General features: G+C 39.2%; 1 protein-coding gene across 1 annotated transcript in view; it reads left to right on the top strand.

Annotated features, from left to right (window-relative positions):
• ADRA1D (adrenoceptor alpha 1D) overlaps window positions 1-4385 on the top strand; it is a 71878-nt gene extending 67493 nt beyond the window's left edge. Inside the window, exon 2 of the mRNA XM_053458128.1 lies at window positions 3577-4385. Coding sequence (XP_053314103.1) covers window positions 3577-4136 — 560 coding nt within the window. The 3' untranslated portion in view covers window positions 4137-4385. The remainder of the gene's footprint in view (window positions 1-3576) is intronic.
• Window positions 4386-15048: the final 10663 nt, after the last annotated feature.

Genomic DNA, 15048 nt, shown 5'->3' with positions numbered 1-15048 from the left:
TGTTAAAGGGACTGGGCCTCAATTTTTTTAAAATATTTTTTTAATAGTTTTTAATCATTTTAATGAAACTGAGCTCCCAATAAACTCAATGGGAGAAGCAGCAACCAATTGCATGTATTCTAGCTGAACAACACACAACACAATTGGCTGCCACTACGCCCATCGACTTCGGCGGGCTTCACCTATCATGGACTCCAGCTTGACGAAAGGGGGTCCGTGATTAATGGATTCACTTATTTCACTTAAATATACGAGCGGCGCGCCCCGTTAACTCCGTGAAGCACTTATAAAAAAAAAATATTAAAGGTAAAAATTGAAATAGGACTAAAATACATTCTCCTTGCATTTCTACGCCTCGGCCAAGCCTTTCCAATAAGGGTACAGCCAACGTCAACACACATGGGTTTGTTTAATTCAGATAAGAACAAACATGGATTTTTATCGCTGGCATGTTATGAAAAAGAATCGGAGCAACACTTCAAGCGTCTATTTATCTTGTAAAGGAGCGCGGCGCAGCCCGAAAAGGCAACGTGACGGGACAGGGCTCTGAGATCCCCCTACCGTGCATGCGCTAAAACCTGGGGAGGGAAAGCTGCTTCCTATCAACACATTTCCATCATGTCATCATCTAGAAAAAGCAAAAAAAAAAAAAAAAAAGGTTTTTAAGCTGCGCTTTTGCCCATTTCTTAAGACAACCACAAAAGGTATCCACGTGGCAGACACTTACCATGAGCGAAGAACGAAGTTCTGAACCTAGAACGCGGTCAATGCAGGAGGTTAGAACGATGAGCTAGCGTTAACCACAACTGCTCCCGCTAAAGCTCTCCCCGCTCCCGCCAAAGCTCTCCCCGTTCCGACAGATTCCTGCTCACTCCCACCTATTTACTTTATCTGGTGTGCTGCCCATTTATACCTACGCTCCAAGGACGCCATTTTAATTTCGGATACAACATACGGTTATTGTTAGGGTCCTAGGGAAGCGAACGTCTGACCAAAAATATAGGAACAGTGGCGCATGCGGTTTGTGGCTCCCAAGATGTTACGCTTCCAAACCTTCCCAGTGTCAACATATTGGCCGACAGGAAGCCATAAGAGTCGGGATCCTTTCTCTATTTCTCACGCTCGGTGTTCCATGGCTAAGGATATAATATCCACCAACCCTGCAGCCTATTTACACGTCGCTGGCCCATAACCCCGAGCAGAGTTAAAAACGAAACATCGCTCAACGTTTCCAAAATGTGGACTCAACCTGGAAAATCGTAAGACTGGAAAAAACAGAGTTTCCGAAATAATTTATATGGTATTTTAACGTATATCTTGTTTTTGTACAATTATACCAACATAGCCCATGTTACTGGTCTCAGGCCTAGGAGAAGCCTGAGTCCAGTACAAGAAACCCCTAAAATAACAGGAGGCAGCGCACTCAGGATTTTATATATATATATCTATATCTATATATATATACTGTATATATTATTTATTGTTTTATATTCCGTAGGGCTGTATATAATATATACAATTTCTGTTGCCATATCTAAGCCGTAAGCCTCTGTATACACTTACTTTTACCATGTACACTTACTTTTACCATTCTCCTATATATGGACACAAAATGTATTAATTCTATTAATTACATTTGAATAAAAAACATGAAAATCGTTTACACACAAATAACGTGTTTATTCTTTTCAGTTATTAGTCCAAAAACTACAACGATTGAGCGGTCGCATTCTTTTGAAATGTGAATCATAAACACATCTCTACATAAACAGCCTAGTGCATAAAAGCTTATGAACTATTCAAAAACAACATAATACATAATAAAACGTAATTAAACATTGTTTATAATAACAGCACGCTGGTAGAATTTCATTTTTATTGGCCGCTTCTTGCACTAAATCCTGGCCAAACCCATACAAGTACCTGCGCCACCTACTGTACCGGAGGTAGAATAGCATCCAAGCGTAATAATATTATTATTTATATAGCGCTATCATATTCCATAGCGCTGTACAATGGGATATATGGGTAGTCAACATTAAAAAACAAATTTGATACTTAAAAATACTCTTTTTTGATAACAAAGCCCCAGCCCTCTATACCCACAGCTGCAACTCTATTCAGTAACACTTATCTATCTAATATATATCCAACTGGAACCGTAGATAAGAAATAAGAGGGTATTAACCCCTTATTGACAAAGCCTGTACGTGTATTGTTTTCGATGGGTTTGGGGACCGCCCATTGTCCTTAAGGGGTTAACAAGGAGTTTTGTGTACTGTACGGAAAGATGACAAGCAGTAAGTGTACAATAATTTCATGATCTTTATATCAACAAATGGTACCATTTTAAGGATACGCGCCCTAATAAAATGTCTATTTTAGGAGGCACGAAAATTCCATTATGTATTTTATCCTAATCTTAGCCAAACTTATTTTTAACGCGGGTGCCCTCTTTCCCATACTCTTCGAATGAGGTTATCCCGGTCTCCCCGTTCTTTGTGTTCAGGAGAGGGCTGGTAAGGGGTCTGTTTGGGGGCCATCGCTTTGAGTGTTTCTCTGGTTGTGTCTCTAATAAACCTTAAAGGGACAGTTTACTGTGTCTGACGATATATATTAGTTGGTTAATGTTTTGTCATCAAACGTACTTTTACATCATAGGAATGGCCCGTGTGATTCGGTATATACTAATTCTTTTCATTACATTTATTTATTTTTTATGTTTAGTCAGTAATATTGCAGATAATATTAAGACCAAAAATATAGGGAACCAAATCTTAATTTATTATAAAGCATTTTTATGGTGTCTAAACCAGTTTCCACCCATGGGCATAAAAGTATAAAACCAGCTTCAAAATAGAATGTTGGCACCATATGTATTTATCACAAAACATGGATTTAAAAAATGTTTTTCTAGGAATGATCTCTCTATTGCTCTCGAATATGTGTATCTAGAGTCCCTTCCGTGGTTGAAAATAAAATAATCCAGCATTCAAAACTTAGAATGGATCGGTCGATTTTACTAAATTCTATATTATAGTTTGATACGCTAATTAACCCCGTGTAATAAGTACATAAGGATCTGTATATAACATGGGAGCCGCGTGATAATTTTTTATTATTATTATTTATTTTATTTTAATTAACTTATTGCATCTCTGCCCTATTTTGAAGTTCCCGATTATAGACGATTATAGGTTCTGGTAGACATTGTGATAATTGGAGATATTCAGGCAAAGATCTCAGCCTCCATTAGATGGGCTTTTCAGCTGAATATCTCTAAACCTATTTATCTGATCGGCAAGCAAAAACTTTAATAAAGTTGAAATTAATTTCAAGAAATAAATTTATCCAGGAGAAATGATGTGACGGTGACACCCCCCCTTCTAATCTGGAGGGTATTTATTTTTTATAGAGGAGGAATGGGTTTGACCAAGTAGGACTTCTGTATTGATCGTTTTATATTTTTCATTTAAAAATAGTTTCCTAAAAAAAAATACTTTTAGTTGTTTTTAGTTTTTGAAATTTAGTTAAGTTTTCAAAAATTAATTATTATTATTTTTTTTCTTTATTCAGGGTCCTTCTTTCCATCCCTGAAACCATCAGAGTCGGTCTTCAAGGTGATCTTCTGGCTGGGATACTTTAACAGCTGCGTCAATCCTATTATATACCCATGTTCCAGCAAGGAATTCAAAAGAGCGTTCATCAGGCTGTTGAGATGTCAGTGCCGGAGAAGACGAAGACCGCTCTGGAGGGTTTACGACCACCAGTGGAGAACATCTATGACTAGTTCCGGAAAGGGAACCGACGGAGAACGCCATACGAATTTCTCCTCCATGAACTCCTCGTTCATATTTAACCCTGGGAACCGAGGAGTCAACGTCAAGAGGAAGGCCATGGATTTCAAAGGGTGGAAAATCATTTCTCCTTTTCAAAGATCGTCTACTCAACTAAAAGAAAAAATGAACAATCTTTCAAATAAAATCAGGAATGGCTCGAGTAAGAGCAACGTTACAGCTGCCTACAAGAGCGAAGTCGAATCCATTTCCATGGCTGTTTCCAATGACTTGACAGAACTTGAATATCAAATGTACGACCTTACAGACTGCTGTGGGCTCAGAGAAACCGATATATAGGTGTAATTATTTAGAAGAGTTATGATTTTACTTGCGTTTTTTTTTGGGGGGGGGGGTTGTTTTCATCGTGGTATACCGTGCAGAAGAGAAAATGTGATATATATGTGAAATATTTGGTATTCGTGTTATAAGTGAAGAATCAGAAGGTTAAAAGAGTTACGATGACGTTGAATTTACGGTGGTAAATGTCCAAAATTTTTATGTGATTAAAAAAAAAAAAAAATATCTGAAAATAAAAAAGAAAACGTATGTTTGTGATCAGAAGAATTCATTTGGGCCTAATACTTGGGGAATCTGACCACAGCAGCTGCATAGCCATATGGTGGGCTAACAACATTTATACCGGTGGGGGGCACATCAAACCAAGTGGCCCCATAATAAAGGAGCCCAAACGACACCTTGCACAGGACATGAGACACACACAATGTATAGAAAACCCCAAAAATGATTTAACCACCAAGGAATCGCCACCTACAGCTCTTGTTAGTCTAGACATCCTGGTGTCTACTCCAAAATTGCTATGAAACACTCAGAAAAAGCTTCAGGTAGTAGCCTAAAATCTTTAAATCATACCAGCCCAGGGGGCAACTGCCTGGACACTAGAGAGAAGAGAGTTCCTAATAGTCCACCTCTTCCCAAAAGTTTTTTTTTGACAATAATTTATTAGGAATTCTGAGCCATACTTTGGAACATAAGGTAACATTTTTCGCCTTAAATATCTACCCAAAATATTTGTAGAGAAAAGTTTGGTGGACATTTAGTGGGAAAGTGGAGCGTGAAAGCTGTAGAGCGTAGAAACTCCTTCAATCTTTTAACTCCCTTACTTGGTATATCTTCATAAATTTAAACTTTATGTTTTCTGTAATAACTTATCAATCTCTGGAAGTATGTTTACAGATCACAAAGCCAAGAGTCATTATTCTTGTCGGCGGAGTGTTTCCAGGAACAGATAATGTTTGTTCGGAACAAGTAGGTCTTAGCTGGCTCTGGTGGATTACGAGGACCTTGAGGCGTTTGGCTTTTTTGTTCAAGGTATCTGCTTTTTTTTTGGACAAGCAAAATTCAGCAGACTTTGATGAGTCTGGCCTTGATGTATCTGACAGGTTAACCTAGTGACCTAAATACCGAGAATCAGCACCTCTGTTCTTCGCTAAATATACTTGGGTTCATCGATAAATCTACCACCAGAATAAGGAGGAACTCAGGTTGACCAAGTTGGTTCTCATGATGTCCTCTTATTTTCCACCTGAAGACCAAGAAGACCAATATATCTTTAATGAACAACCATTTGCCAATATTCCATAGGCGTATATGTGATGCAGAGGGTCACATGGGCAAGTGCCTGGTGGGCCGATGGCCATTGGCACCCTATACTCACCCAATCTGCTGACGCGTGTCCAGCCGGCACTCTGCGGGAGCATAAACACCAACCATGCGGCTGTCTACATCAGGTGGCCGCTGGTCCTAAAGTGCCAGGGGGCCATGTGATCACCAGCCCACCCATGCAGAGGGTTAACACAATTATCTGAAATGTACCAGCATTTAAAATGAATAGGATATTATCATAATTTAGACCCTCTGTCGCTTGCGTACAAAAGGAGTTATATTCCAGCAGCTAGAGATGCAATATTTATCCATTCTTTAAAAAAAATATATACTTTTTAATACTATTTAAATTCTGGATTTTCCACTAAAAAGGTTTATTGAGATAGTTACGCAACCTGAGGTTTATTGTTCCTTATATAAATCAATACAGAATTCTTTAAGCTATCTGCCCAGCCTTTTACGCCGTATAGATCTGATCTCTTATGTCTGTATCATTAGAAAATCAGAACAATCTCCATCAAACAAAAGCCCCTTCCAAAAATACATATTTCATTGATTTCCCCCATCTGGCAGTTTTCTATTATTTTGCACAAAGCACACACGGGAAAAATTGACTAAACGCTCTTTCTTTTAATATTTGTTTTTTATTTTGTGGATTTTCTAATCTAAAGGGAGACAATTAATATTATTATTTAATATATTTATGAAAAAAATAAAATAAATAGAATTATAGTTTGAGATATAGAAATACCAGAGCCATTTATATAAAATATCGATTTATTTTGAGCAATGCAGCCTAGATCAAGATGCTCTTTTTAAAATCTGTTTTCTAAACGAATGTTAAAAAATATTAAAAAATAAGTAAATTTTCTAGCAAAATCCCCATAAATCCACAGGCATTGTCAGATTTATTAAGTTTTTTTTATTAAATTCATTAAATTCCAGTACGCGATTCATGAAATATGTGGTGCAAGAAGCTTTTGGACGGTTTTATAATAAAATGGCTTAAACCTGCAAAAAAAGTGTAATTATTGATTTCCCCAACTGGCAAAGTTTTAAAAGTGGACTTATTACCATAGCAACTAAAGGAATGTCCCTGCTGATTTTATTAATACCCTACAAATTACTAAAAAGTTTCAGTCTAAAGTTAGCTGGAATATTGCACTTTTTTTTGCAAATGCATTTTTAATTACATCGGATATAAAAGCATTCAGCATTTTTTCCGTATCGTTAATTAGTATAGCTGATGGTTGCAAAGACGAAATAATAATAATATTCATGTATTAATTAATTAATACTTTTTCTCAGCAAATCCCTCGTATGAGGAGATAAAAAAAAAGTTTTAAAAGTAATAAAAATAACCCAGTAATAATTTTACAACAGGGTAAAAAAAACAATTTGATGGATTTTATCACGATGGCTTATTCACTTAGCATTGTGAGCTTAGGTTTCACAGGGAATGGCTGTCATCGTCTGTCCGGGGGAGGGGGGGCAGCCATGTGGCCCCCTAGCATGGCACAGAGGAATATATTTGGGGTACAGCATAAACTGTACCCCGAATATCAAAGGGGGGCTACCTACAATTGGGATTCCTTAATAGGAGCATGTAAAGGATCCAGACATGGTGTAAAGTCTACATAAAATACTTTTTTTAATGTCATTTTTTTTGGTGCTAAACTCCAAGTGAAATAGCTTCTGGTCGTGGCCCAGAATGTATAAATATCTGCAGCCCAGGTGTTTAGCGCGGTCGGATCTTGAGCCTGCTCTCAGGAGAGGCGCTGCCAGGATTTGGTTAAAGTGAACTGTGCATTGGCAGTATTTTTACGCCGGAAACAGAACCAAATTTCACGAGACAGGACCTAAAGCGGGACTGTCCCGAGAATTTCGGGACTGCTGTCAGGTATGCTTTTCTAGCCATCTTCTCATCTGCCTCGGATCTCTTACCTATTCCCTATAAACGAACCCAATGACATAATAGCATCATCATATCACATAGACAATGTGTTTGAAAGATGAGACATTTCCTGATCACAGCACAATTAGTGACTGCTGGTATTTGATGTAATAAAAGCTTTCGGTGGATATTCTCATCAGAAACAATTAGATTCCGCTATCTGAAAGCTTGTTTCTTATATATTCTTTTTTCTTAGCAAATCCCATCCGGAATTCTCTCTCCAGTATTCAGTGCTTTTGACTTTAAATACCAAATTTGTTATCTGTTTTCAGTTTTTTATTTCTAATACAGACAGATGTACCTATTGTACAGCGCCGCGGAATATGCTGGCGCTATATAAAACAATAAATAATAATGCCGTAATACTCCTCTCCTCCAAGCTCATTTCCATCATGCATTTAAATATCGGAAGATAAATATGTGGGTCACATGCTTCATAAACATTGACATTAGCATAAGAAGGCAAGCCGGGGATGGAATTTAAAGAAACAGTAAAGCTAAATAAAACATGTCCTTATATGGAAGGGGGCGTCGTCTCGGAAGCTCACTTTAGAATTCTCTAAACATCTCCACCCTAATTCTGCACTCTGATTGGAAGATGAAATGGAGCCCAATGTGCATTTTGCCGCTAATTTGATAACACTGTGTAATATGTAATAATACATATACACACACATATACACATATACACACTACCATTCAAAAGTTTGGGGTCACTTTTCAATTCCCTTGTTTTTAAAGGTAAAGCACAGTTTGTCCATTACAAAATAACATGAAACGGATCAGAAATACAGAACAGACGGGGTTAATGTTGTAAATGGCTATTGTAGCTTGGTTCATCTGTACAGCTTCTTTTCCCCGCATATCGTATCCGAGTAGGAAAGCCTTAAAATGATTGTACTGATGCACTAAAAGCACGGTATATATTTGCAAGTGAAATTCCTGGCGCTTCATGTCCTCGGGTCTGGGATCGTTATCATCTCGGCAATCATGGCGCCCGATGCACATGCTGTGAGAATCACCTGTGGCATGCATGGAATAGATAAAGGATATACGGGACGGCATCCCCCTCAATCTATAGGCTTGGTGAAGAAGCTGATCAGACAATCAGTACGGTCTTGAATAGATCATCAGTCTCGTGCCTCTTTTATCACGGCGTCTTGTTCAGAAGGACCCTTTATGGAACGTCCCCGTGGGGCAAACCTGTGGCCCCGCCGTCTCTGTAATTTTGCTGGGTATCGGCTGCAATCACCATATTCTTTTAATGTAATGAGAATCATTTTCTGACCGGTTCATGCGTTACGCCTGTGAGTCCAGAGAACTTCAGGGGAATACAGAGAAGGTCTTATAACTTCACTACGATAGAACATCTTATTTTACAACTATTTTTATATATTATTACTCTTCTTTGTAATCAGCCTCCTGCTTTAACTCGACATTTTATCCAGTCCCGAGTGTCCACACCTCATATATGTCCCCTGCTTTAAGAATTCTCCCACTGGTCATAAGCCAATAATGTATGATGGACTCGTGCATGGCAGGTAAAATCGATTCGAATTACATTTTCATTTGCCACATTCATTTTTGTGGGGTTCTGCACTGCAGGACCACCAGCACAGCACAGCAGGACCACCAGCACAGCACAGCAGGACCACCAGCACAGCAGGACCACCAGCTCAGCACAGCAGGACCACCAGCGCAGCACAGCAGGACCACCAGCGCAGCACAGCAGGACCACCAGCACAGCACAGCAGCCCCGCACCAGTAGATACACATATCCAGCAGCATGCTATGGGACTGAATTGATCCCTCAGAGTAAGGAAGTACATTGAGGAGCAGGGCAGGCTGTAACTGCTGCTACTGACAAGTTAAAATGGCGTCAGCACACTTCTATATCTAATCCTTTTCCTTGTAAATGCTGATTGGCTGGAGTGAAAAAAGTAAGGAAAAACTCCCACAGGTTGTCGGACCCATCAATCACAGCCATAACAATCAACGAGACCACCTCTTGTTTTTTTTTTTTACTCCTTTCTACCTATCAGTGACCTCGATGTGACTTTATCAAAGTGTAATGGCAGCGGCTAAACATACAAACTAATGGTTGAATCTCACAGAAATGTTGACGTTTTCTGTTGTTTCTTTGAGGAAAATCCTCGTTATCAGAGATTCACACACAAAACAGGCAAACCTCATTAAAAATAAATACGAATCGGAATACACAAGTCTAATATATCATTATCTTCGTTCCCGAGTTATCCATGCCACATTGTAACAAGCTCGGATGGCATTGGGATCCTCTGAGAGGACATCATTTATACGAACTATATATTATATGGAGATATAAACAACGTCCAACGTGGATTAACCAAATGTGCAGCATTAATAAATGTTAATATAATTTTTGTAGGAATTAGCGTACGGTGGACAAACAAATAGAACAAGACCTTCCAGCTGTCGCCTTTTTACTGTTCAAAATAGAATTAAATTTTAGCATTTGTAGGAACCACATGCTAATATTTATCTGTTGGATTTTGACCTTCTTTTCTCTTTTTGTCTGAACTAATAATAATAATAATAATAATAATAATATTATTATTATTATTATTATAAATATAAGCATATATGTCAAATATTTTTAAAGACTCATATACCATGTTCAATTAGTTTTACTTTTTGACAATAAACATTTCGAATTTTAGTCTTATTGATACTAAAAAGAGAAATTCCTTACTGAAAATGTAGATATTCTTAGCCAAGCAGAGATTTTGTCGATCGGTGACTCACGTGGCCACCACTTTGGGACTCGCATCTGAAAGGCCATAAGATTTAATTGGGAATGGAAGGCTAAAAACGGCAATCACTTTGTCATAAGGGTTATTTTTTGTAACAAGCGCGCCCGGATCACGGGCATTTACAGATCTGGATTCTCGGACAGCGCGATCTAAGTCATCCTAAACAGGGCAGGTACGTCCAAAGTCACTAGAAGGGTAATCGATACATGTTTAATGGATGATTATGTGATGGGAGCGCTAGAAGGGATACATTATAACAAGGAAATACTTTTAACCCCTTTAGAACAATGGGCGGTCCCTAAACCCATTGAAAACAACGCATTTTGAGCCCGTGCATGTACAAGCTTTGTCATTAAGGGGTAATAGATTCAGGCGGGGGAAGGCTAATGCTTTTCAGGTTTTGTTTTGTCTTTTTATATTTCCATTCATTTCATTCTTTAAACCGTTTAGCATGACAGGCGAGATCTTCAGAGAAACCTCTTCAATCTATATATTGAACGCTATAATAAGTGTTATATAATATATATAAGTAATATATATATAAATAAGTAATATCTTGCTAAGGTGGGCCATGTGTTGTGAGACACAAATTTTGCTTGCAAGTGGAAAAGTTTATGTTTCCTGAATGTTTTACACTAGAAATTATCCTTTGATCATAGAGAAATCTGTTCTAGAAGATGCGTGAGATATCACATTGTGAAGAATAACTTAACCAGAGAGACGCTTCCAATTCCAATGTGTCTACTATAGTAAAATATTATGCCCATAGACTCATTATTTTGAGCCTATGGGGTTTTGCTGATTTTCAGTGAAACTGATGTGTCCACTTGGTGCACTTTTATAGTTGTGTCCAGGAGGGCCAGCATGCCATTTAGTGATGTCATACGTCTGTCCACGAGTTGATTGATGCGTCCCTCCTTGCACACGGTGTCAATGAGTTATGGGATATCATATGTTGCACACTTTAAGGGTGTGGGTGATTGCATGGACTATCCTGGTTAAATGGGTTGGGGTATTATGTAATTGTCATGAGCGAGGCTGGGAGAGTAAGGCAGGGTGTAAGGCCACGAGGGCCGGGAAAACCAAAAGCAGTAACAGCCGGAGGGTAGAGCGCACACGTAGTCGGACCGTCAAGGCAGACAGCTCAGGTTCATTAAGGTCAAACAGGCCAAGGTTTTTGGGCCCAAAGTCAAGCCGAGGTCAGAAGCCGGGAGTTCAAACAGGGTCAACCGAGGTCAGCTTAGTAGCAGGCAAGCGTAAGGGTCATTAATGTCAGCACCAAGACGACATAATACATAATAACTAAAATGAGGGCATGAGCTCCACTCCGTCACAGCCAGTCTCTTCCTTCCTGTAGTAAGATCAGTAAGAGGACAGAAGAAACCCCCCCACCAGCAGAGGACAATACATGTCACTGGAGCGTGAGCTGCTAGCGAGTGCCGCTGCTTTATATTCACCATATAAGCTTCCTGGATCTTGGGGCAAATGGGGCGGGGCCTAAAGGGGGCAGGGCCAGGCACTCTGTGACCCTGCGGCATTGAGCTTTTGGAGCTCATTTACAAGCGTCTAGGCTGTTTGTTACAAATGCAATGTTGCCTGTACATGATGTGCATAGTCAGCATTTTAATGCTGGGACAGACCCAAATTTGACGGGATAGGACCCCCCCCCCCCCGAAATTTGGGACTGTTTGCTCCTACGGGCCTGACAGTAACGATGGTTTGGACCACACTTCGTTCTTCCAACAACAAAAACACAAAGGTTGCTATATTTGTAGCCTATTTTCTTAGAAGTATCCAACAATGTTCAGTTTCTCTTATTAAGAACAAACAGATGTCTGCGGGATCCAATCTTTATTATTACCCCATATTCTAATTCCAAGTAACATAATGACATTCCCGTGTTTATATCGTTACAGATCGATACCACCCTGTGGTCTAAACATTAATCAAAGAAATAATCTCCTCGTCTAATCCAACAAAAGTCAATACTTGTCCACAGGTGTAAATTGTAACGTTGTTCTTTGTGTTTGAGAAGATAGCTTATTAAACCAAGAAAAGTTGCATAAAACGGCAAATTCACATTTCAGACTCGGAATTACAAAGCGTGTATCGCAGGAATACACCAAAAACACGCAGGAATACACCAAACACGCAGGAATACACCAAACACGCAGGAATACACCAAAAACACGCAGGAATACACCAAAAACACGCAGGAATACACCAAAAACACGCAGGAATACACCAAACACGCAGGAATACACCAAAAACACGCAGGAATACACCAAAAACACGCAGAAATACACCAAACACGCAGGAATACACCAAACACGCAGGAATACACCAAAAACACGCAGGAATACACCAAACACGCAGGAATACACCAAAAACACGCAGGAATACACCAAAAACACGCAGGAATACACCAAACACGCAGGAATACACCAAACACGCAGGAATACACCAAAAACACGCAGGAATACACCAAACACGCAGGAATACACCAAAAACACGCAGGAATACACCAAAAACACGCAGGAATACACCAAACACGCAGGAATACACCAAACACGCAGGAATACACCAAAAACACGCAGGAATACACCAAACACGCAGGAATACACCAAAAACAAGCAGGAATACACCAAACACGCAGGAATACACCAAAAACACGCAGGAATACACCAAAAACACGCAGGAATACACCAAACACGCAGGAATACACCAAACACGCAGGAATACACCAAAAACACGCAGGAATACACCAAAAACACGCAGGAATACACCAAACACGCAGGAATACACCAAACACGCAGGAATACACCAAAAACACGCAGGAATACACCAAAAACAAGCAGGAATACACCAAACACGCAGGAATACACCAAACACGCAGGAATACACCAAAAACACGCAGGAATACACCAAAAACACGCAGGAATACACCAAAAACACGCAGGAATACACCAAAAACAAGCAGGAATACACCAAACACGCAGGAATACACCAAAAACACGCAGTGAAAAGCTGCTTTTTAGAAGGTTCGCCAAAGGTTTTAGTTAATTACGTTAGAACGCGGAGGGCCTTCGAGCGGAAACAATGTAACAGGAGTTTCTTATTAACGATCGTTACTGGCAACGAAGAAAACTCAACTTCAGTGCTGTCGAAAGAACACTTTATAGGAAAGATTATAAAAAGAAGCCAGTTCTTTACTTCTGAATGAGGAAAAAAAACATTTTTTGTAGTTTTTATTTTTTTATTTTTACATCTTGTGTAAAAATGCTTACGGTATTTTTCCACCGAGCTTGGGCTCATTGGCCAGTTGAGATCATGTGATCCCCCCCCAACTGGCCCCGGAAGCTGTAAAATCAATGGAGGTCTGTGTTTCGCAACTTCCACGTTGGCCAACTTGTGGCGTTTTGATGCAGGGCCAGACTTGTGTCATTTGGTGTCCTCCGGCCATTAAGTGTCACATAGCTGACGACAGTCTTGTTTTTTTTTCCCCTTTAAATTCGGAGTCTGGCCCAGCATAAAAATACTGCATAATAATGCGTTACGCTGTGCGCAGGGAGTATTGCGTTTAAGCTGTGTATGCATGAGAGACACAAACAGCCTAAATGCTGCTAAATGAGCTTCAGAACCTGGGACAGGAAAGGGTGGGGCCTAAATGGGTGGAGTCATGTAACATTGCATAACTCCGCCTACTCCAGGTTCTGTCCCTTTAAATACTGGGACACCTGGAGCAAAAGTTGGCAAGGAGGGTGTCGGGGCTTCCTTATCATCCCCCTGGATGGACATGAGCAGCTGGTGGCCGCTTCTGGTTCCAGGCCAGCCAGGCATGTGCCCAGTGTGCCAAATGGCCAGTCCGGGCCGGCTCTGGTGTGTATATATATATATATATATATATATACACTTTGTACAGCGCTGCAGAATCTGATGGCGCTATATAAAATAAAATAATAATATATGCTGTATAGATATATATCTATATATACATATATATATACACACACACATATACATACATGTTATGGTTTATATGGTTTATTTACAGGAGGTTCTGCTGCTACTCAGCTGATAAGAATAATTCTATTTAAAGCGTTCCCCGCACAAATGTCAAATGCATTTCAAGGATGATGGGAAAAAAAATCAATCATTTCATTTAATTTGTCATACAAAAAATATTAACCGGGAAATTGATTGACTCCCTGAGCTTGTAAAATTGATGGCACTCCTATAAATTACAATATTAGGCTCGCAATAGTGAGCAACGCGTTATATTTATTCGTTTATTTGATATAAAATAAGTAATCGCTTGTTCTATAAACTCAATATGATGCAGCGCTTTGAAGGTTAATGAGCCTAAAAGAATCTTCAAATTAAATCAGGCACGTTGTTTATTTCTTTAAAAGATCTATTTAGACCGTAAATGGAATTTGTCATTTTTCACACAGTTAATATCGCTAATATACTATTTAGTAAGTTAATTGGCTGCTGCAATCAATAAGTAGCTGTAATGATATTTAAACAAAATATTAAGATATTTCCAAAATATACTTTAAAACTGATTTAGAGGTCATCGCGTATCGGCTCGTCTTAGTCTGTCAGACCCTTTTGAATGTAGGGACTGTAAGAACCGCTGCAGGAATTGCTGGAGCTATATAAATTAAATATATTAATAATATATTAATATAATATTAATAATATAATAATAATAAGTAATTTCTGAGGACAAAATTCCAATGTTTTAATGCGCGTTAAAATATAAGGCAACAAGGCCAAGGTGCTCTGAAATCGGGGTGCGTTTGCAGCACTCATGGGGTTAAACTAGTTCTTCCGC

This window comes from Spea bombifrons, chromosome 1, assembly GCF_027358695.1.
Source record: "Spea bombifrons isolate aSpeBom1 chromosome 1, aSpeBom1.2.pri, whole genome shotgun sequence".
In the NCBI taxonomy this organism is placed as follows: domain Eukaryota; kingdom Metazoa; phylum Chordata; class Amphibia; order Anura; family Pelobatidae; genus Spea; species Spea bombifrons.
Note: the sequence above shows the minus strand (reverse complement) of the source record. Positions and strands in the feature narration are given on the sequence as shown.